The 24924-nt window shown below is 40.2% G+C and overlaps 1 protein-coding gene across 1 annotated transcript in view; it reads right to left on the bottom strand.

Moving 5' to 3' along the window:
* Nucleotides 1–22751, bottom strand: part of RP2 (RP2 activator of ARL3 GTPase) — a 47801-nt gene extending 25050 nt beyond the window's left edge. The window contains exons 1-2 of the mRNA XM_029240043.1: nucleotides 22473–22751; nucleotides 58–723 (exon numbers count right to left, since the gene is read on the bottom strand). Of these exons, the coding sequence (XP_029095876.1) occupies nucleotides 58–723; nucleotides 22473–22574 (768 nt within the window). The 5' untranslated portion in view covers nucleotides 22575–22751. The remainder of the gene's footprint in view (nucleotides 1–57; nucleotides 724–22472) is intronic.
* Nucleotides 22752–24924: the final 2173 nt, after the last annotated feature.

Here is a 24924-nt window from a genome sequence, read left to right as displayed (position 1 = left end):
AAGTGGTGTGTTTCTATGTAGGTGTATGTCTGTTTCTCTTCTCTCTCTTCTCCTTACCTCATCAATTAGTTTCCTGGCATTTGCGATAGTATAATCACCAGCAAATAATACCACTAAGCATGACTCATCACTGTTCTTCTGTCTCTGACCCCGGGACACTGGAACGATACTTCTACTGGCTTCTGTGGAAAGGCGGACAGCTTTGAGCTCTTCGGTAGTAGGTAGAGGAACATGGTCCTGAATGACAGCATCTTCTGGAAGAAGGCTCCAATTGAGTTCTCCTGACACAGGTGTAAAGTCATGAATGTTACTCCAGGTATTATTGAAGATACTGAGCCCTGCATCTTTGAACTGGAAAGCTAATTCAGGGTAGTACCATTGAAAACAGCCAAACTTGATATTCGTGGAAGACTCAATAATGGGCTGAGTGGCACAGCACAAAAAGACTTCCAGCTTTCTACAATCCCGCACACGAAACTGTTGGCAGGCTAATGCACACTTGCAATCTCTGCAATTCCGGAAAAACACACTGCCTTTCACCGGTCCCAGAAAAATGACACAGTTAGTACAGTCATCAATAGTAACTGTAGCAGAGTGATCAAAAATATAGATGTTACAGTTCTCACAGTCTTGAATGAGAAACTGTTGTCCTGCCACTTTCCCAGGTAAGCGACCTACTGTTTCATCCTTCAGTCCACTGAACATGTAGTCTTTCGGATCAACCTGCAGGAACAAAACACAGACCTTGAGTATTATTGACATTATTCAGCAAACATTAATTGTCTATTGGGAGTCAGGAACGATTTTTATTGCTAAAATAATATGTTCCAACTCTTACTGACTTTGCGACATAATAAGAAAATGAGCAGGACAAAAAACTTTTTTAAAATAAATACATAAAAGGCATGGGGGGAAGAAAGGGAGAGGAAACTGTTATAGATAAAGAAAGACTCAGGACATACCAACCAAATGATGTGTGGACATTGTTGGATCCTGTTTTAACATATCAACTGTAAAAGTACATTTTGGAAACAATTGGGGAAATTCTCATACATACACACAGCATACTGGATGATATTAAGGAATATTTCAGCTTTGAGCCTTTTCTTTTTCTGATGCTTCACTTTTAAAAAACTTCTGCGTCTTTAAAACTTCTAAACTTGGAAATACACCCAGATAGGAATATGTTTCTCTATCTTTCCATAAATTGATGCCTAGGTCTTAGTTTCTAAACCCTGACTGATTTCTGCAATATGCTACAGAAAATGGAAGCACCTGAAGGCCCAAGAATCACTATATGTCAGAATTTGCATCTACAAATTTGATTGAAACGTTTACTGAGCTACTCCTACAATGTAAAATTTTCAAATTTCACCATTTCCATCTTTAGGCATTTTAAACTAAAGCTCACAGAATCTTTTACACAGTGTGTCTTACATTATTTTTTAAATTTTAGCTGACCTCTCAAAATATAGTCATTAAAAGACCATTTTTATTTTTCTAAATTACTTTTAAATCTACTTGCACTGTCTTAACCTCTTTGTGAATATTAAATTTCATACAAAACTATTCATGTACCAGAAACAGGCTCCCATAGGTACGGTACGCAAAAACTTGATTATTTACAAAGGATAATTTAATCATCTTAATCGTTAGCAAACTAGCTTAAAGTGACTTATTCAGCATTACACAACAAATGTTGTACTCGTCAGTTTTACACAATGTACTAGAAGTAGTATTGGTCTGTAGCATGAGCAATAAAAGACACAGTTAGTACAGTCATCAATAGTAACTGTAGCAGAGTGATCAAAAATATAGATGTTACAGTTTTCTAGTCTCAATTTTGTCACCTATGAGCAACATGAATGAAAAAGGCACTTTAACTTTCTAGATCTTCATTCAGCCATTCAGCCATTTGAACACCCAATAGGAGCCAGACATTGTTTTAAGCACCAAAATGCATATGACCAGCTCTTTCCATAAAAGAAGTGAACACTAACCTAAACAAATGATTTTAAAACCACCTGGCTGTGTAATGAGAGATGCTCAGAATATTCTGGAAATACAGAGGAGGGACACCAGGCACAGGGGAGGTAGGGGTGTAAGACTTCCTGTGCAAAGTGAGAATGAATAAGCTGAAGTTCACCAGGTAAAAGGGGTAGGAGTAAAGGATCCTCCCTTCCCATATCAGGCAAAAGTGAAAGAATGAAATAAAACTCTTCAGGGAGTGTGAGGAAAAGTGAACATGGTTTGGTGTTACCAGCGATACTGCAATGGGAGCAAATGAAGCTGGAGAGGTAGGCAGGGGCTATGTTATGAAGCTTGGAAGTTCTCCGTGGACAAAGGGGTACCACAGAATGATTTAAATAAGCAAAATTTACATTTTAGGAAGATTGTTCTGGTAAGAATAATGACAAGTGGCGTGTGAATCGGAGAGGCGGTTGCAGTCATCCAGAAAGGGCTGGAACTAGAGTAGTGGTTAGCAGGGAAGAGGAAGATGGAATGAATTTGAGAAATACTGAGGAAGGAGAATCAGACGATTTAGTAATTCAATGGCTGTAGGAGGTAAGGCAGAAGGATGGGTCAAAAATGATTCCTAGTTATCTAGTCCAGTATTTTTCAACCTTTTTGACTACAATTCACATTAGTACATTCTCCAGCACAGCCCAGTACACGTATTTATGAGTATTTGTACATGTACACATACCAATGAAAGAAAAGTTTCACAAAATAATACTTACCCTTATTTTGTGTTAAACCCCAAATATTTTCTATTATCCCACCCACAGGTTTGAAGAAACACTGCTCTGGTTTATGTGATTGGATGTTGGTAGTGCCACACACCAAAAAAAAAGAAAAAAAAAGAAAAAAGAAAAAGAAAATATAAGAGGCAGCACAGGTTTAATGTGGGAAGAGGTGTTCAAGCTATTCCATTTCTAGGATTTTACAGGTGACACACATATATAAAGGTATAGTGTTCCAGTTTGGGCTCTATCAAGATACTGAACTAGCATAGTGGCTGGCTCCCAATTATCCAAGATCAATCTCAAATGGACCAAGTAAGAAAACCACCAAGGAAAGGGGAAACTATGAGACACCCCTGTGGTGGGTGTGGGAACAGAAAACAGAAAAGGAAACTCAGATTTCTTCTATTGCTTCTCCCCTTCCCAAATCTTGAGACAACAATGCTTCCCATACACCTGCTAGGACTCAGACCTCTGGTCCAGATTTCCCTGGGAGCAAATTCCGGGCAGGGCAGAAACCCTGTGCTGGCGAAGAGCTGAGAAAAATGGGTGGGGATTAATTTTGACAGTGGTTCAGGACCTCTCCAAATCCTCAGAACTGGCAAATTAAAATCTAAGGAGTTTCTTCTAATGCTGCTTCTCAAATATTGATTGGTCAAGTGAACCAAAAAAAAAAAAAAAAAATCGACAAGGATCTAGGCAACCCAAACCACACAATGAATAAGTTTGAGCTCTGCACACAACTAGTAGAGTATACTCACATTTTTTCTCAAGCACACATTGAAGGATTTTTTTAAAAATCATGTACTAGTACTAGATCATAAAGAAAGCCTCAACAAATTTTAAATAATAGATAACTTACAGATTATTATATGCGACCAAGATGCAATTAAATTAGAAGTTAATAAAAAAAGATACTTTAAAAAATCCTTGCCTATTTGAAAATTTTAAAAACACAGTGCTGGACGAGGGGAAGATGGCGGAAGAGTAAGACGCAGAGATCACCTTCCTCCCCACAGATACACCAGAAATACATCTACACGTGGAACAACTCCTACAGAACACCTACTGAATGCTGTCAGAAGACCTCAGACTTCCCAAAAGGCAAGAAACTCCCCACGTACCTGGGAAAGGCAAAAGAAAAAAAGAAAAAACAGAGACAAGAGAATAGGGACGGGACCTGCACCAGTGGGAAGGAGCTGTGAAGGAGGAAAGGTTTCCACACACTAGGAGCCCCTTCACGGGCGGAGACTGTGGGTGGCGGAGGGGGGAAAGCTTCGGGGCCACAGAGGAGGGCACAGCAAAAGGGGTGCGGAGGGCAAAGCGGAGAGATTCCCACACAGAGGATCGGTGCCGACCGGCACTCACCAGCCCGAGAGGCTTGTCTGCTCACCCGCCGGGGCGGGCGGGGCTGGGAGCTGAGGCTCGGGCTTTGGTCCGAGCGCCGGCAGAGGACTGGGGTTGGCGACGTGAACAGAGCCTGAAGGGGTTAGTGCACCACAGCTAGCCAAGAGGAAGTCCAGGAAAAGGTCTGGAGCTGCCGAAGAGGCAAGAGACTTTTTCTTCCCTCTTTGTTTCCTGGTGCGCGAGGAGAGGGGATTAAGAGCGCTGCTTAAAGGAGCTCCAGAGACGGGCACGAGCCGCGGCTAAAAGCGCGGACCCCAGAGACTGGCAGGAGACGCTAAGACTGCTGCTGCCGCCATCAAAAAGCCTGTGTGCAAGCACAGGTCACTATCCACACCCCCCTTCCGGGGAGTCTGTGCAGCCCGCCACTGCCAGGGTCCTGGGATCCAGGAACAACTTCCCCGGGAGAACGCACGGCGCGCCTCAGGCTGGTGCAACGTCACGCCAGCCTCTGCTGCCGCAGGCTCGCCCCGCACTCTGTGCCCCTCCCTCCCCCCGGCCTGAGTGAGCCAGAGCCCCCAAATCAGCGGCTTTCCTTTTTTAACCATGTCCTGTCTGAGTGAAGAACAGACGCCCTCCGGCGACCTATACGCAGAGGCGGGACCAAATCCAAAGCTGAGCTCCTGGGAGCTGTGAGAACAAAGAAGAGAAAGGGAAATATCTCCCAGCAGCCTCAGAAGCAGCGGATTAAAGCTCCACAATCAACTTGATGATTGAGGAGGTGGACTTTGAGAGCAAGATTTATGATTTTTTCCCCTTTTCCTCTTTTTGTGAGTGTGTATGTGTATGCTTCTGTGTGAGATTTTGTCTGTATAGCTTTGCTTCCACCATTTGTCCTAGGGTTCTATCCGTCCGTTTTTTAAAATTTTTTTTTCATAAATAATTTTAATAACTTTATTTTATTTTACTTTATCTTCTTTCTTTCCTTCCTTCCCTCCTTTAGACAACGAATCATCCCAAATTGAGGAGGTGAACTTTGAGAGCAGGATTTATGATTTTTTCCCCTTTTCCTCTTTTTGTGAGTGTGTATGTGTATGCTTCTGTAAGAGACTTTGTCTGTATAGCTTTGCTTCCACCATTTGTCCTAAGGATCTATCCGTCCATTTTTTGTTGTTTTTAATTTTTTTTAATAATTATTTTTTACTTTAATAACTTTATATTTTACTTTATTTTATTTTACTTTATCTTCTTTATTTTTTCCTTCCTTCCCTCCTTCCCTCCTTCCTCCCACCGTCCCTCCCTCCCTCCCTCCTTTCTTTCCTTCTTTCCTTCCTTTCTTCTTTCTTCCTTCCTCCCTTCCTTCCTTCCTTCCTTCCTTTCTTTCTTTCTTCCTACTTCTACTAATTCTTCCTCTCTACTTTTTCTCCCTTTTACTCTGAGCCGTGTGGATGAAAGGCTCTTGGTGCTGCAGCCAGGAATCAGTGCTGTGCCTCTGAGGTGGGAGAGCCAACTTCAGGACACTGGCCAACAAGAGACCTCCCAGCTCCACATAATATCAAATGGAGAAAATCTCCCAGAGATCTCCATCTCAACAGCAGCACCAAGCTTCACTCAAGGATCAGCAAGCTACAGTGCTGGACACCTTATGCCAAACAACTAGCAAAAGAGGAACATAACCCCACCCATTAGCAGAGAGGCTGCCTAAAATCATAATAAGGCCACAGACACCCCAAAACACACCACCAGACGTGGACCTGCCCACCAGAGAGACAAGATCCAGCCTCATCCACCAGAACACAGGCACTAGTCCCCCCCACCAGGAAGCCTACACAACCCACTGAACCAACCTTAGCCACTGGGGACAGACACCAAAAACAACGGGAACTACGAACCTGCAGCCTGCAAAAAGGAGACCCCAAACACAGTAAGATAAGCAAACTGAGAAGACAGAAAAACACACCGCAGATGAAGGAGCAAGATAAAAACCCACCAGACCTAACAAATGAACAGGAAATAGGCAGTCTACCTGAAAAAGAATTCAGAATAATGATAGTAAAGATGATCCCAAATCTTGGAAATACAATGGAAAAAATGCAAGAAACATTTAACAAGGACCTAGAAGAACTAAAGATGAAACAAACAACGATGAACAACACAATAAATGAAATGAAAAATACTCTAGATGGGATCAATAGCAGAATAACTGTGGCAGAAGAAAGGATAAGTGACCTGGAAGATAAAATAGTGGAAATAACTACTGCAGAGCAGAATAAAGAAAAAAGAATGAAAAGAACTGAGGACAGTCTCAGAGGCCTCTGGGACAACATTAAACGCACCAACATTCGAATTATAGGGGTTCTAGAAGAAGAAGAGAAAAAGAAAGGGACTGAGAAAATATTTGAAGAGATTATAGTTGAAAACTTCCCTAATATGGGAAAGGAAATAGTTAATCAAGTGCAGGAAGCACAGAGAGTCCCATACAGGATAAATCCAAGGAGAAATACGCCAAGACACATATTAATCAAACTGTCAAAAATTAAATACAAAGAAAGCATATTAAAAGCAGCAAGGGAAAAACAACAAATAACACACAAGGGAATCCCCATAAGGTTAACAGCTGATCTTTCAGCAGAAACTCTGCAAACCAGAAGGGACTGGCAGGACATATTTAAAGTGATGAAGGAGAAAAACCTGCAACCAAGATTACACTACCCAGCAACGATCTCATTCAGATTTGATGGAGAAATTAAAACCTTTACAGACAAGCAAAAGCTGAGAGAGTTCAGCACCACCAAACCAGCTTTAGAACAAATGCTAAAAGAACTTCTCTAGGCAAGAAACACAAGAGAAGGAAAAGACCTACAATAACGAACCCAAAACAATTTAGAAAATGGGAATAGGAACATACATATCGATAATTACCTTAAACATAAATGGACTAAATGCTCCCACCAAAAGACACAGATTGGCTGAATGGATACAAAAACAAGACCCATATATATGCTGTCTGCAAGAGACCCACTTCAGACCTAGAGACACATACAGACTGAAAGTAAGGGGATGGAAAAAGATATTCCATGCAAGTGGAAACCAAAAGAAATATGGAGTAGCAATTCTCATATCAGAAAAAATAGACTTTAAAATAAAGACTATTAGAAGAGACAAAGAAGGACACTACATAATGATCAAGGGATCGATCCAAGAAGAAGATATAACAATTGTAAATATTTATGCATCTCAATACAAAAGGCAAATACTAACAGCCATAAAAGGGGAAATTGACAGTAACACATTCATAGTAGGGGACTTTAACACCCCACTTTCACCAATGGACAGATCATCCAAAATGAAACTAAGTAAGGAGACACAAGCTTTAAATGATACATTAAACAAGATGGACTTAATTGATATTTATAGGACACTCCATCCAAAAACAGAATACACATTTTTCTCAAGTGCTCATGGAACATTCTCCAGGATAGATCATATCTTGGGTCACAAATCAAGCCTTGGTAAACTTAAGAAAATTGAAATTGTATCAAGTATCTTTTCTGACCACAATGTTATGAGACTAGATATCAATTACAGGAAAAGATCTGTAAACAATACAAACACATGGAGGCTAAACAATACACTACTTAATAACGAAGTGATCACTGAAGAAATGAAAGAGGAAATCAAAAAATACCTAGAAACAAATGACAATGGAGACACGACAACCCAAAACCTATGGGATTCAGCTAAAGCAGTCCTAAGAGGGAAGTTTACAGCAGTACAAGCCCACCTTAAGAAACAGGAAACATCTCGAATAAACAACCTAACCGGGCTTCCCTGGTGGCGCAGTGGTTGAGGGTCCGCCTGCTGATGCAGGGGACACGGGTTCGTGCCCCGGTCTGGGAGGATCCCACATGCCGCAGAGCGGCTGGGCCGGTGAGCCATGGCCGCTGAGCCTGCGCATCTGGAGCCTGTGCTCCACAACAGGAGAGGCCACAACAGTGAGAGGCCCACATACCACAAAAACAAAACAAAACAAAAAAAATCAACCTAACCTTACACCTAAAGCAATTAGAGAAAGAAGAACAAAAAAACCCCAAAGTTAGCAGAAGGAAAGAAATCATAAAATCAGATCAGAAATAAATGAAAAGGAAATGAAGGAAACGATAGCAAAGATCAATAAAACTAAAAGCTGATTCTTTGAGAAGATAAACAAAATAGATAAACCATTAGCCAGACTCATCAAGAAAAACACGGAGAAGACTCAAATCAATAGAATTAGAAATGAAATAGGAGTAGTAACAACTGACACTGCAGGAGTACAAAAGATCATGAGAGATTACTACAAACTACTCTATGCCAATTAAATGGACAACCTGGAAGAAATGGACAAATTCTTAGAAACGCACAACCTGCCAAGACTGAATCAGGAAGAAAGAGAAAATATGAACAGACCAATCACAAGCACTGAAATTGAAACACTGATTAAAAATCTTTCAACAAACAAAAGCCCAGGACCAGATGGATTCACAGGTGAATTCTATCAAACATTTAGAGAAGAGCTAACACCTATCCTTCTCAAACTCTTCCAAAATATAGCAGCGGGAGGAACACTCTCAAACTCATTCTACGAGGCCACCATCACCCTAATACCAAAAGCAGACAAGGATGTCACAAAGAAAGAAAACTACAGGCCAATATCACTGATGAACATAGATGCAAAAATCCTCAACAAAATACTAGCAAACAGAATCCAACAGCACATTAATAGTGAAAAACTGAAAGCATTTCCACTAAGATCAGCAACAAGACAAGGTTGCCCACTCTCACCACTCTTATTCAACATAGTTTTGGAAGTTTTAGCCCCAGCAATCAGAAAAGTAAAGGAAATAAAAGGAATCCAAATCGGAAAAGAAGAAGTAAAGCTGTCACTGTTTGCAGATGACATGATACTATACATAGAGAATCCTAAAGATGCTACCAGAAAACTACTAGAGCTAATCAATGAATTTGGTAAAGTAGCAGGATACAAAATTAATGCACAGAAATCTCTGGCATTCCTATACACTAATGATGAAAAATCTGAAAGTGAAATCAAGAAAACACTCCCATTTACCATTGCAACAAAAAGAATAAAATATCTAGGAATAAACCTACCTAAACAGACAAAAGACCTGTATGCAGAAAATTATAAGACACTGATGAAAGAAATTAAAGATGATACAAATAGATGGAGAAATATACCATGTTCTTGGATTGGAAGAATCAACATTGTGAAAATGACTCTACTACCCAAAGCAATCTACAGATTCAACGCAATCCCTATCAAACTACCACTGGCATTTTTCTCAGAACTGAAAGAAAAAATTTCACAATTTGTATGGAAACACAAAAGACCAAGAATAGCCAAAGCAATCTTGAGAACAAAAACCGGAGCTGGAGGAATCAGGCTCCCTGACTTCAGACTATACTACAAAGCTACAGTAATCAAGACAGTATGGTACTGGCACAGAAACAGAAATATAGATCAATGGAACAGGATAGAAAGCCCAGAGATAAATCCACGCACATATGGTCACCTTATCTTTGATAAAGGAGGTAGGAATGTACAGTGGAGAAAGGACAGCCTCTTCAATAAGTGGTGCTGGGAAAACTGGACAGGTACATGTAAAAGTATGAGATTAGATCACTCCCTAACACCATACACAAAAATAAGCTCAAAATGGATTAAAGACCTAAATGTAAGGCCAGAAACTATCAAACTCTTAGAGGAAAACATAGGCAGAACACTCTATGACATAAATCACTGCAAGATCATTTTTGACCCAGCTCCTAGAGAAATGGAAATAAAAACAAAAATAAACAAATGGGACCTAATGAGACTTCTAAGGTTTTGCACAGCAAAGGAAACCATAAACAAGACCAAAAGACAACCCTCAGAATGGGAGGAAATATTTGCAAATGAAGCAACTGACAAAGGATTAATTTCCAAAATTTACAAGCAGCTCATACAGCTCAAAAACAAAAAAGCAAACCACCCAATCCAAAAATCGGCCAAGACCTAAATAGACATTTCTCCAAAGAAGATATACAGACTGCCAACAAACACATGAAAGAATGCTCAACATCATTAATCATTAGAGAAATGCAAATCAAAACTACAATGAGATATCATCTCACACCAGTCAGAATGGCTATCATCAAAAAATCTAGAAACAATAAATGCTGGAGAGGGTGTGGAGAAAAGGGAACACTCTTGCACTGCTGGTGGGAATGTGAATTGGTACAGCCACTATGGAGAACAGTATGGAGGTTCCTTAAATAACTACAAATTGAACTACCATATGACCCAGCAATCCCACTACTGGGCATATACCCAGAGAAAACCATAATTCTAAAAGACACATGCACCCCAATATTCATTGCAGCTCTATTTACAATAGCCCGGAGATGGAAACAACCTAAGTGTCCATCAGCAGATGAATGGATAAAGAAGATGTGGCACATATATACAATGGAATATTACTCAGCCATAAAAAGAAACGAAATTGAGCTATTTGTAATGAGGTGGATAGACCTAGAGTCTGTCATACAGAGTGAAGTAGCTCAGAAAGAGAAAGACAAATACCGTATGCTAACACATATATATGGAATTTAAGAAAAAAATGTCATGAAGAACCTAGCGGTAAGACAGGAATAAAGACAGACCTACTAGAGAATGGAGTTGAGGATATGGGGAGGGGGAAGGGTGAGCTGTGACAAAGCGAGAGAGATGCATGGACATATATACACTACCAAACGTAAGGTAGATAGCTAGTGGGAAGCAGCCGCATAGCACCGGGAGATCAGCCCGGTGCTTTGTGACCGCCTGGACGGGTGGGATAGTGAGGGTGGGAGGGAGGGAGACGCAAGACGGAAGAGATATGGGGACATATGTATATGCATAACTAATTCACTTTGTTACAAAGCAGAAACTAACACACCATTGTAAAGCAACTGTACCCCAATAAAGATGTAAAGAAAAAAAACCCACAGTGCTAAGTAACTCAAGGTTTAAAGAAATCATAATCAAAACTTAAAAATACTTAGGAATAAATGTTAAAACACCAGCTACGGAATGCAGAAAAAATGGTACTTAAATAGCTACAATAAAAACTCTCAAATTAATGAGTTAAATGTCCATCTTAAGATATTAGACAATAAATAGTAGAATAAACCTACTTTCTGTAGTAGAAGGAAAAAAGATAAAAATAATGGAGAGGTTAATGATTTAGAATTCAAATATACAATAGAAAACATCAGCAAAGCCCCAAATAGGTTTTTTTGGGTGGGAAAAAACTAAAAATTGGGAATTCCCTGGTGCTCCAGTGGTTAGGGCTCCATGCTTCCACTGCAGGTGGCATGGGTTCGATCCCTTGTCAGGGAACTAATATCCCGCTAGCTGCGCAGCATGGCCAAAACAAAAAAACAAAGAAACAAACAAACAAAACCAAAAATGAGGCAAACTTCTGGTATGAATGATCAAGAGAATAAGAACAAAAACAGTATGAATGAAAAGGGCATATAATTATAAATAAAGTAGAAGTTAAAAAGAGAATAGGGCTTCCCTGGTGGCGCAGTGGTTGAGAGTCCGCCTGCCAATGCAGGGGACACGGGTTTGTGCCCCGGTCCGGGAAGATCCCACATGCCGCGGAGCGGCTGGGCCCATGAGCCATGGCCGCTGAGCCTGCGCGTCCGGAGCCTGTGCTCCACAACAGGAGAGGCCACAACAGTGAGAGGCCCGCGTACCGCAAAAAAAAAAAAAAAAGAGAGAGAATAACAACAACTATATACCAACAAGTTAAAAAACATTTTGTCCATGAAATGAATGCATCTCTTAAAAAATAACTTACCACAGCGAAGTTGAGAAGAAGTTAAAAGCTTAAATAAAAAGGTATTACTAATAAAGAAATAGAAGCAGTGGCTAAAGTGTTCCCACAAAGAAAACACAAGACTCTGATGGTTTTATAAGCAGATTCTAGTTTTATTCATCCCAGTTTTATGCAAACCTTTAAAGACAATAGAAAAAGAAGCAACAGTCCTAATTCATGCTACTAGTCTGTCCAGCAAGAAATAAGAAAAACAAAGACATAACAAAAGAAAATTTTAGGTCCATTTCACTCATGCCTATAGATGTTTTGAAAAAATTGTCAATTAAATCAATCCTAGAAGAAGAGAAAGCACCACAACCAAGTTGGATTTGTCGCAGGTAGTGTAAAAATGGTTCATTATTAGAAAACCTTTCAATGTAAGTCACTACTATATGATATCAACTCACATTTTAGTCCTAACTCCTATCACCCTCCTATGGGAACTTTATTCTTCAGTAGATCTGACACACTTGCTGTAACTTGTCTATGCCCTCTGATTCTCCTTTACCCAGAAGGCTCTCTCCTAGTTCTTATACTTGCCCACCTGTCACACTTTTCCTGTGACGCTTTCCAGTTCCCTCAACCAGAAGCCTGCTCTCCTTTTTCTGAGTACCTACATTACATTAAATACCAATCTACATCCCCTTATGTATCTAAAACTTTGGACTTGAATCCTATAACCAATCTATTTAAAACAGAAACACCTCCTCCAATAATATTACCCCTTTACCCTTCTTTATTTTTCTCCAAAGCACTTAGCTTCTTTTTATCACACTATATATGAACTGTATTTATTGTCAGTCTCCCCGCTGCCCTCCATTAGAACATAAACTACATGAGCGAAGGGATTATCTGTTTTGTTCACCCGTTTTCCCCAGCACTTAGAACAGTGCCTGGCACCACAGAGGCCCTGCACACATACTTACTGAACCCATTTTAACTACTTAATCTTCATTACCTCAGAGTATAAGCAGAAGTAGGTGGTCTCCAGGTATCTCTTAACAAATATAAAGTGTAACTGAGATGGATGATTATACACTTCTCCACACCCCATCTCTCTACTTCATCCCCAAAGAAGACAGACTCTGAAATGTATTTTTAGGGACATTCACTTAGGTCACTGTTCAAGTTGGCCAACTTCTGAGTAGGAAGATAATTATACACAAAGCCAGGCAGAGGCACTCCTTTTAATGTCAGTCCTGGGTCTCTCCATTTTACATACTCTTCTGTCCCTACCTGCAGTAAAAGGAGGCTGAGGCTGCCTTCCACTTGGTAAAGCCAGTGGAAGGGGATGGGAATGTGGTCATGGAGTAGGCTAATGGGATCTTGATCGACTCAGGAACATGCAAGAGTGGTTTAAGTTGGTTCTGCTTTAGGCCTTAAGGAGGATAAAAAACGTTCTCTGGTCTTCTTCAGCTTGTCTTCTCAGCACCAGTCTACCTCCCACAGTGGGAGTGAGATGATCTAGAGTGCCACCAATAGGTTTTTTGGAAAAGGAGTCCAGGAGTTGGCCTGTCTCTACCAAGGCCTCAAACTCAATGAGCAAGGGGAATCTTCAAGCTTCAGTTTATGGTTTCTCTCACTGTACCAGAAACTCCTTAAAAATTTTACGTAAAATTTTGTGTGTATTTTCCTGGAGAATTGATTTGGGCTTCAAGATTCTGGCCAAATTATCTTTGCCTAAGACACAGACAGCAAGTTCAAAAGTTTGCAAGCATATTTATCTCCGAATTAAATAGGAAACAAACCACTGTTCGGATAAAGATAAAAAATAAAAGTTAATACTTCTTACTTAAAGGAATTCAGCTAATTTTTTTGGCATGGGAAATGATATATATTATAAATGTACAGTACTAAACAGAAATTTCAACTATATTAATTATAATATATTATAATTAGTACTATATTAGTAGTTGTAGTTGAGACCTGTTGCAAATGCAGAAAGAAAATCTATTCTTAACTTTAAAATTACTGAGCTGCTGTCTTAGTCTGCTTGGGCTGTGTTATGGACTGAATGTTTGTGTCCTCTCAAAATTCATATGTTGAAGCTCTAACCCCCCAATGTGATGGCATTTGGAGGTGGGGACTTTTGGAGGTAATTAGATTTAGATGAGGTCATGAGGGAGGGGCCCTCATGATGGGATTAGTGTCCTTATAAGAAGAGATCTCTCTCTCCATGCAGGCAGGCACCAAGGAAAGGCCACGTGAGCACATGGCAAGAAGGCGGCTGACTACAAGTAGGAAGCAGGCTTTCACCAGTAAGAACTGCAGAACTCTTGGCACACTGCAAGTTCGTCCAAATCCCTGCACTAACAGACTTGACCAAACTCTAGCATGGCTTCTACTAGCACAAGGCTTTGTCCCTAGAATGACCCCAGGTCCCCATTAAAATGCCTGCCTGAGGAAGCTCAACTCTGCAGGAAATTTTACTATTTGTTCTAGCCAACATCTGATGATAGGCCACTGACCTCCCTGTCTTAAAGCATTTACTAAAAAGGGCTTACAATTGTGACTGTATCTCTTACTAATGAGAAGTGTCCTTCTCAAGGACCTGAGATCCATTCCTATGAAATGTAATTATTAGGAAGGACAGGGCCTCTGTTTACCAGTCTCTGTGGGAGGATAAGATCCTAACTTCTAAAATTGCCAGCTAGGGGCTTCCCTGGTGGCGCAGTGGTTGAGAGTCCGCCTGCTGATGCAGGGGACGCGGGTTCATGCTCCAGTCCGGGAAGATCCCACATGTCGCGGAGCAGCTGGGCCCGTGAGCCATGGCCGCTGAGCCTGCGCGTCCGGAGCCTGTGCTCCGCAATGGGAGAGGCCACAACTGTGAGAGGCCCGCATACCGCAATAAATAAATAAATAAATAAATAAATAAAATTGCCAGCTAACACGACTGACCTAATCTTATTTACACAGACCAACTTTGTAATTTTTCACTTCTCTGACTCTACTGAGTCCCTGCTCTCCCCGCTCTCTCATTCTTCCTTAAATGGCTTAAGTCACCTCTGCACAAATCAGAATGGAGCTCAGCTCCTTCCCCCGTCAGTAGTTACTGAACAAAAATCTGTTTTCACTGCTTTAACTAATGTCCAGCTGTATTTATCTCTGACACCAGACACTGGATCTGTTGGTACCTTGATCTTGGACTTCCCAGCCTCCAGAACTGTGAGAAATAAATTTCTGTTGTTTAAGCCACCCAGTCTATGGTATCTTGTTACAATGGGCTGAAGAGACCAAGACTGGCTACCATAACAAAATAATACAGACTGGGTAGCTTAAACAACAGAAACTTATTTCTCACAGTTCTAGAGGCTGGGAAGTACAAAATCAAGGTGCCATTGTGGTTGGCTTCTAGTGATACCTCTCTTCTTGTCCTGCAGATGGTTGCCTTCTTGAATTATCCTCACATGGTCTTTCCTGGGTGGGTGCATGGCAAGCTTTCTGATGCCTCTTCATATAAGGACACTAATCCTATCAGATCAAGGCCTCATCGTCATGACCTCATTTAATCTTAATTACTTCCTTACAGGCCCCATCTCCAAACAGAACCACACTGGGAGTTAGGGTTTCAACATATGAATTTGGAGGTGGCTGCGGGGTGGGGCGTGGTGGGGAACCACAAACATTCAGTCCATAACTGCTGCCAATGCTGAGGAATTAAATGTGATTTACTGCTCTACATATTTTATCTAAACACCTCAGTTCTCGTAGTTCACTGGGTGAAATTAATCCTATAACTAAAGAGTTCTATAGTATAAAATTATTTGGACTATCATTATGAACTACAAAGGAGAAACTTAGGATTTACATTGCTGTACTTACTTTCTCAACAATTCCTGAAAGCTCTTCAAAACAAAAAGTGACAATAAAAAACTTGAAGCTTAGTACCATAATAATTTTGCAAAAGTTACTAGTTCTCAAAGTGCCCAAAATCACAAACACGAAAGGTGAAGTTTTTAAACTACTTTTTCACAAGAATCACTTATGAAGTGAGCTTAGTTTAGGTCATATTTCTAACTACAATCCTTGAAAGGTAGTGGATATACTCTCAAAAATCAAAGAAACATTTCAGGAGTTGGAATTCACCTGATATAGCTAATAAACTTAGGTAAGTATTATTTTCCTAACAGAAAACAAAAGTGAACATCTTATTCTTTCACTGAGCAGTTATGCAAATTTTTCATTAAAATTCACCTCCACAGTTAAACTTCCATAGTGATAATCTAAGACGAAATAATGGCATTTGTTAGTTTTAATGGAAATCTGGTCTGGGTAGAAGTTCAAAATAAGGTAGAAGTTCAAAATACTCCTCAGGAGTAATAAGGAGCACTATATAGGCACCAGGCACCATTCTAAGTGCTTTATAATCATTCACTCAATCCTCATAAAAACCCCTATGAGGGTTGTATACTATAATTATCTCTATTTTACAGATGAGAAAATTGAGGCACCCAGAGGCTAAATAACTTACCCAAGGTCACATAGTAAATGCTTGAGCTGAGTCTCAGACCTAGGCAGTCTGGCTCCTAAGTATATTCTCTTGACTGCTTCTTCGTATTCAACCATATTCAAACAGAAGCCAATGTTTACTAGGTGAATAAATCAATGGAACAGAATTCAAAAACAGACTTATGTATATATTGACAAAGGTGCAAAGGCAGTTCAATAGAGAAAGGATAATCTTTTCAACAAATGGTGCTGGAACAATTAGACATCTATATGTAAAAAATAAAATAAGGAGTCTCCCATACCTTGTATCATATTTAACAATTAACTCAAAATGGATCATAGAACCTAAATATAAAACCAAAAAGTCTAAAACTTCTAGAAGAAAACAGAGGAGAAAACGTTTGTAATCTTGGTTAGGCAAAGATTTCCTAGATGTGAAACCAAAAACATGATCCATAAAAGAAAAAACTGAAAATTGGACTTTTATCTAAATTTTGAAAACTTGTTCTTCAAAAGACACTATTAAGGGACTTCCCTGGCGGTCCAGTGGTTAAGACTCCAAGTTTCCACTGCAGGGGATGTGGGTTCGATCCCTGGTTGGGGAGCTAAGATCCCACACGCTGTGTAGCAAAAAAACAATAAATAAAATGTGAATCTTTAAAAAAAAAAAGACACTATTAAGAGAAGACAAGTCATTATTTGGGAAAAAAATATTTGCAAGACCACAAGACAAGGGACTTGTATCCAGGATATATAAAAAACTCTCAAAACTCAATAATAAGAAAACAAATAACCCAGTAAAAAAAATGGGCAAAAGGTTTTAATAAACACTTCACCAAAGAAAATATACAGATGGCAAATAAGTACATGGAAAAATGCTCCACAAATAATTAGTCATTAGGGAAATGCAAATTAAGCCACAATGAAATACCACTACACTCCTATTAGAATGGCTAAAAATTTTTTAAAAACTGACCATACCAAGTGCTGGTGAGGATGCAGAGAAACTGGATTTCTCATACATTACTGGCGGGAATGCAAAATAGCACAGCTGCTTTGGAAAAGGGTTTGGCACTTTCTTATAAAGTTTAATATACAATTTCCATATGACTCAGAAATCCTACTCCTAGGTATTCACTCAAGTGAAATGAAAGCTTATGTTTATTCAAAAACCTGTATGCAAATGTTTATGGTAGTTTTATTCATAATTACCAGAATTTGTAAACAACCTAAATGTCCTTCAACTGGTGAATGGGTAAACAAATGTGGTAAATCCATAAAATGGACTACTACTCAGCAATAAAAAGGAACTCCTGATACATGCAACAACATGGATGAATCTTAAATGTGTCATGCTAAGTGAAAGAAGCCAGACTCAAAAGGTTACCTACTACATGATTCCATTTATAGGACATTCTCAAAAAGATAAAACTATAGGGATAAAAAACAGATCAGAGGCTGGAGGCAGAGTTGACTACAAAGGAGCATGAGGAAATTTGTGGGGGATGATGGTACTGTTCTATATCTTGATTATGGTGATAGTTACATGACTGTATTTGTCTGTCAAAACTTATAGAACTGTACACTTCAAAAGGGTAAATTTTACATTATGTAAATTACACTTCAATTAAAATAAATTATTTAAAACTTAAACATTGTTAAGTCAGTTTCAAGGCAACATAGCTATGTAGCTGAAAGGTAATTTCATGAGTGAAAATAACAAATACCAGTACCTTGATCTTATATACACTGATGACAAGAGAAGGTGAAGTATTATATTTATATAACACACCATGTTGCTAAATATATAACCACAAAATAGAATTATGAAATTTTAGGATTAGAAAAGATTTTTCATATCATCTAATTGATTTTTAATCTAATTTTACATCCTATCACATTCTCTCTGTTCATTCAGATTTGCCTGAATGCTTCTATTGATGCTTACCTCTTCTCTTAAGATGCTCAAAGAATTAAAGAACTGGAAGAGATCTTAGGAAATTGAGGGCTGGAAAAGCTACATGACTTGACCAGTGAGATATAGTACAGGGCAGAATGCAAATTAAAACCCCAGTCCCATACACTTTCCACTCCATGCACTTTTCCCCTTTTCCCACTTTATATGAGTGAAGAAATTGGAACCCCCATACACTGCTGGTGAAAATGTAAATGGTGCAGACACTTTGAAAAACAGTTAGGCAGATTCTCACAAAGTTAACCACAGAGTTACTATATGACCCAGGAATTCCACTCCTAAGTATATATCGAAGAGAAATTAAAACATATGTCTACACAAAAGCTTGTACACAAATATTCATAGCAGCATTATTTGTAATGGCCAAAAAGTGGAAACAAGCCAAATGTCCATCAACTAATGAATGGATAAACAAAACGGACAGTAAAATAAAATTTATTTATAAATAAAATGAAATAAAATATCTACTCTGTTAATGTCATTCAGCAATAAAAAGGAATAAACTACTGATATATGCGATAATATGGATGAATCTCAAAAACACACTAAGTGAAAGTAACAGAAGACCACATATTGTATGATTCCACTGATAAATGTCCTAAATAAGCAAATCTATAGAGATAGAAAGTAAAACTGTAGTTTCTAGGGGCTAGGAGGAGTGAGGAGTAACTACTTATGGATCTGGGTTTCTTTTGTGAGGGATAAAAAAGTTCTAAAATTAGATCATAGTGATAGTAACATAACCCTGTGGACTTGCTGAAACTATTGAATTGTACACTTTAAATTAGTAAACTGTATGGCATATGAATTTATCTCAATAAAGCTATTTTAAAATGAATAAACAAAGAGCTAGTTGCTTCCTTTAAGCAGCAACAACTTTATGTAAAGGATTTAAAACATGTCGACAAGTTTGACACTTCTCCCATCAAGAGGTCCCCTCCCCTTGGACGCAGGTGGACATCTGTGATTGCCTCAACCAACAAAATATAGCAGAAGTAATGCTACATCACTTAAGAGCCTACTTAGAAAAAGCCATGCAGCTTCTGCCAGTCTCTCTTAGGACACTTGCCCTGGGAACCCAGCCATCACGCTGTGGGGAAGCCCAGGCTACAGGAAGAGGCCTCTGGCCCTTAGCCCCAGCTGAGCTTCCAGCCAAAAGCCAGCATCAACTTGCCAGCCAGCTCTGTGATTAAGTCATATTGAAAGCAGATCCTCCAACCCCCAGTCAAGCTGCTGCAGCTGATGCCAGATAAAGCAAAGAGCCAACCTAGCTAAGCCCTACACAAATTGCAGAGTTGTGAGCAAAATAAGTACTTGCCATTATTCTATGCCATTAAGTTTTGGGGTGGTTTGGTATGCAACAATGGATAACTAGAATACCTCATGTACTTAAAAGGCTAAGAACAGCATCTAGCCCCCTACTCAATGCAGACACTTCTTCCTAGTAGGTCTCCATCCAACCTCTGCCTGAATGTTTTGACCAACATGGAGATCAGTTCTTCACAAAGCCACCCTTTCCACTGAAGAACAACTCTGGGAATTATGATCTGCCTTATACTGAGACTGGTTCTGTCCTGCCCAATCTCTGGCCCAAGTTCTATCCTCAGAGGTGACCAGTACTGTCTAACCCTCTTTCTCAAGACAGGTTTGATTTTATAACTGAGGAACCTGAATGGACACAGATGTGTTGTCCATACTCAAAATCACAATTTTCATACCTATGCCATCATTTCTATTGTCTAGAAAGAGTATTGGTATGAATAACTAGAAAATGAAAGCTACTTTTCTATACTACTCATCTTCCCGTGATACTTAAATATTTCCTGTTTTAACTCAAAAAAGCCAGTCAGCTCTTCAAGGGCAGGGATAATAATTCTTATAATTTTGAGTTTTCCTTGGTGTTTGAGAACATATATATTGAATAATTTTCTTAGTTATGGGAGGCAGCATACAGATAACAAGGATAAAAGCATTTCCTTCCAAATGATTTAAACACAGATCTTACAATCCAAAAATATTTCTCATCATGTCAATGTAGTAATTGTACAATAAGCTTTTTTTTCCCAAGTCAGCAATAGAAAATGAGCTTCTTACACTGCTGATTACAGTATACCAGTTGTCATGACAACACTGAGTCCCCAAACATTCTTTCTAATTGAGACAATTTCTTCTAGCTTCAGTCCCCTAAGACTGACCCAATTACACAAGTCAAAACCCAAAACTCAGAGGGTGCCTCTCAATAAAGATACTCTGATTACACAACCTAAGGAAAAATCTAAACACCACTTTTCCAAGTTGCAAGGAAACTTTTCAGGCAATGCACTTTTCTTTTTTTTTTTGTACTTTCTTTTTTACAGCTAAGTCTTACAAGTTGAATGGTAATTGTCTGATATAACTTTAAAATTGTTTATGTTATAGTCCATGATCACATTAGAGACCTAAACTTTTAATACAAACCATTCTGTTAATATACATCCAACGTATCTCATTTATGTTCTCTGGGCTGCATTTGCATCCCATTCTTTTTAAGGTACAATTAAAATCTTCTAGGAGCAAGCAAGACCATGCTAAACTCAGTAAAAGTATCACTGAACTAATACAGAACATTTGCGCACTACCCATACTGACCTCATGAGAGGTAAGGAGCTAGAAAAAAATCTTTAAAATCACATAAAATTTAGCAGGCTATCATAAATTAGAGGTACCCTAGAGTGAATTCTTAGTAATTCCAGAAGAAAAAGAAAAAATTTCTAAAAGAAAAAGCAATGTTGGGAAATGTGGTATCTCCACTGTCTCAAAATGTAAGCTGGTAATTCTTTCTCTAATAGTCCAGGAGAATTTTTAAAGGGGTTGTTTTCAGACAGAAAATATAGTATTTTCCACTGTTACATTATAAAATGCTTCTATCAAGTATGGATAAAAGAGAATTAATAAACAGACCATGCAACCCTGTGAAACAGGGGCAGAAAGATGGGGCTGAGAAGTCTGTAAAAAGCGTCCAATTTTTAAAATCTGACACTTGGAGAACCGAGTTTATGTGAATACATTCTGCTGGGGACTGGAAATCATGTGGGATGGTCTATGAAATCAAAACATTAGTAAGACATTTACTATAAAGTAGTCATGGATACAGATATGTTTATTAAGTAAGGAGTTAACTGTTCATAAAACTCATTTAAAAGTCTTTATTTTCGTTTGGATGAGAAAAATAATTGATGGATCAAAGTATTTTACTAAACACAAATGGAGAACTATGTAGAAACAGGAAGCATTATGAAATTTATGACTAAGTGCGCTTTGTGTAAGACTAGTGGGCGTGTTCAAAGCTTTTTCGTTTCTGGCTACATAGAAAAGTAAAAATAAGGGCATTTTCATTCATGAAAGCAACAGTAAAATATTGCCTGGCTTATGCTGGTTATTTTCATCTTACGGTCTTAACACACATTCCAAGGCTGATTCCATTTTCATTATTCCTTTCGGGTAAGTGGAAGAGGAGGTCATACAAAGCTGTAGGTCAAACGGTCCACTTCGTCATTGAGAAAATTCATCAGTGGAATATATCAGGAGGCACCAAAGAGATTTACTGGCTAGGGCAGACAAAAGAGAAAACAACCACAGAAAGAACACAAGCCGCGAAAGAGATGAGATCAGTTCCATGTGTAACTCGAGGACTGGACAAAACCCCGCTCGGAGCTGCGAGTGAAACGAGATGTGAGATTTGGGGCATTCCGGGTTCTCCTTCCTTCCCTGGAGTCCATCCTTGGACCGGAGGGCAGGGTGCACAGAGAAGGGAAAGCCCGAAGTGTCCATCTGCCTGGACAATGAGCTCTAGGGCCCCTTCCAGCGCTGCACCGCCCTCCGTGGAGCCCTCTCTGACGCTGAATTTCACTGCTCCCCCAAAAGTCATTCACTCCGACTTCAACTACTCGCGGGAGAGAGCGAGCGCGCAAGAGCGGCAGCTGCTGGGTCCGCCCCCTCAGCGCTGCCCGGCCGCTGGGGACCCTTGCCGAGCGGGCTCGGGAAGGCTGAGACCAGCCACTACGTGACGTTGGTTACCTTCTCGCGCTGGTCCCAGCTGTACTGCTTCGGCCGCTCCTCCTCGCCCTCCGGCTGCGACTCCTTCTCAGCCTTCCGCCTCTTGGAGAAGAAGCAGCCCATGGTCCCGGCCCGCGGGGTCCCACTAGCCACTACTCCTCGCCGGCGCGCTGGCTCAGGCACCTCCTGGAGTTGTGGCGTGAACCCCGGGGGCCCGGGTCCCGCAGCAGTCCGGACACCAACCCGCGGAACCGCCAAGCCGCCCGCAGCCTCGGTTCGCCGGCCAGGCCCAAAACCTCTTCTCTTTTTCCTCTCAGTCGCCTTGACGACCCACCGCAGCCAATGACCGCTCAGCGCCCTGGGAGCCAATCCAAGTCCCGCGAGCAGCCCTGCGCGGCCTATGAAGAGAGGCCGACTTACGCACACAGCCAATCCACGCCCAGCTCCTGCGCCAGCCCCCAGGGGCGGGCCCGGTCGGCCCATACGCACTCACCGCCACCACCACCCCCAACCCTGCCCCGCCCCTCTTAGGACTCAGCGGGGCTGTCCTGCTGCAGGGAGTGCAACCTCGGCAGACAGGTCGTTTTGCCCTAGGTTCTCAGTTTCCAAGCTCCGTAGTTGAACATTAGACTTAAGTTTTGTGGTGCAATTGGGAGGGAACAGGAATTCCTGCTGACGCAGGAAGGGCCATGAAATTCGCATGCCTCACTCTTCGTCACCCATTCCACGACCCCACGTCTGGCCAGTGTTACCTCCTCGGGAAATTTCCCCAAAGACCTTCCCGACCCTCCTGGAAATTTCCCCAAAGACCTTCCCGACCCTCCTTGCCCTCTCTTATGTGCTTTCTTAGAATTTCCACGAATGACTCTAAAATTGAACAAGAACTTAGAAAAATAATTGTTTTTGTATCGTCTCCTTATTGGAACTGTGAATTTCTTGAGACCAAAAGCCCTGTCTTTTTCTTTTATTTAATCCCCCAAGCCTTGCTCAACTCCACACTAGTTGCGCAATAAAACGTTTGTCGAATGAATGCTTGCACACTAGTGAAGGAAACATTTACAACCTTTCCCTATTCTTTCCCAAAGAAAGTGACTAAAGTGGGGCGGAGGTGGTGGGGTGGGGGGAAGAGTAATGGTAAAGGGGTTCTCCTCATGGAATTTATAGCCTGGTGGAGGACACAAGCGTTGCCATATAAGCTATCAGATCTGTTCTCAGCAAATGGTATAGGGTTTGTCTGAAGATATTTTAAAAAATATATACTAAATATTAGCATTTGCTATACTTGGGTTGAATGTTACAATACACATGTATTGCTTGTGTAATAGAAAAGGTAAGTTGTTGGTTTAATTCTCTGAGCACAGTATTTTGGCATTTGGTCAGACATCAAATGCAGATTAGTTTAGGTTCAAATTTGGTTACCTTTCTGCTTTCCCACACTTATTCACATCTAGTATATGCCCTAAATGAGCCTCTGAGTTAACTTGAGCATTAAGAATGTTCCCTTTTTCACTTCCTGCCTTTTATTGCACAATCAGGAAGAAAAGTGCATGTGCTCAAGTATTAGAAATTACTGTAAATTTAAGTTCCAGATCTTAGGCAACAGAGTCTTCACCCTGTGCACACTTTTTCTTCCTCAGAGTGAGATGAAAAGTCTATGTGAGCCTATGGAGAACAGTATGGAGGTTCCTTAAAAAACTACAAATAGAACTACCATATGACCCAGCAATCCCACTACTGGGCATATACCCTGAGAAAACCATAATTCAAAAAGAGTCATATACCAAAATGTTCACTGCAGCTCTATTTACAATAGCCCGGAGATGGAAACAACCTAAGTGTCCATCATCGGATGAATGGATAAAGAAGATGTGGCACACATATACAATGGAATATTACTCAGCCATAAAAAGAAACGAAATTGAGCTATTTGTAATGAGGTGGATGGACCTAGAGTCTGTCATAGAGTGAAGTAGCTCAGAAAGAGAAAGACAAATGCCGTATGCTAACACATATATATGGAATTTAAGAAAAAAAATGTCATGAAGAACCTAGGGGTAAGACAGGAATAAAGACACAGACCTACTAGAGAATGGACTTGAGGATATGGGGAGGGGGAAGGGTAAGCTGTGACAAAGCGAGAGAGACACATGGACATATATACACTACCAAACGTAAGGTAGATAGCTAGTGGGAAGCAGCCGCATAGCACAGGGAGATCAGCTCGGTGCTTTGTGACCCCCTGGAGGGGTGGGAGGGAGGGAGACGCAAGAGGGAAGAGATATGGGAACATATGTATATGTATAACTGATTCACTTTGTTATAAAGCAGAAAGTAACACACCATTGTAAAGCAATTATACTCCAATAAAGATGTAAAAAAAAAAAGTCTATGTGAGGATGTTTTGGATGAGACCCTTAGATGTTTTATATTCATAGAAGGTTAAAATTGTGATCCATTGCTGCGTAGTACGGTG

Source organism: Monodon monoceros, unplaced genomic scaffold (genome assembly GCF_005190385.1).
Source record: "Monodon monoceros isolate NGI ecotype Baffin Bay Population unplaced genomic scaffold, NGI_Narwhal_1 Super_Scaffold_22, whole genome shotgun sequence".
NCBI lineage: Eukaryota > Metazoa > Chordata > Mammalia > Artiodactyla > Monodontidae > Monodon > Monodon monoceros.
This window is presented reverse-complemented; position numbering and strand designations above follow the sequence as displayed.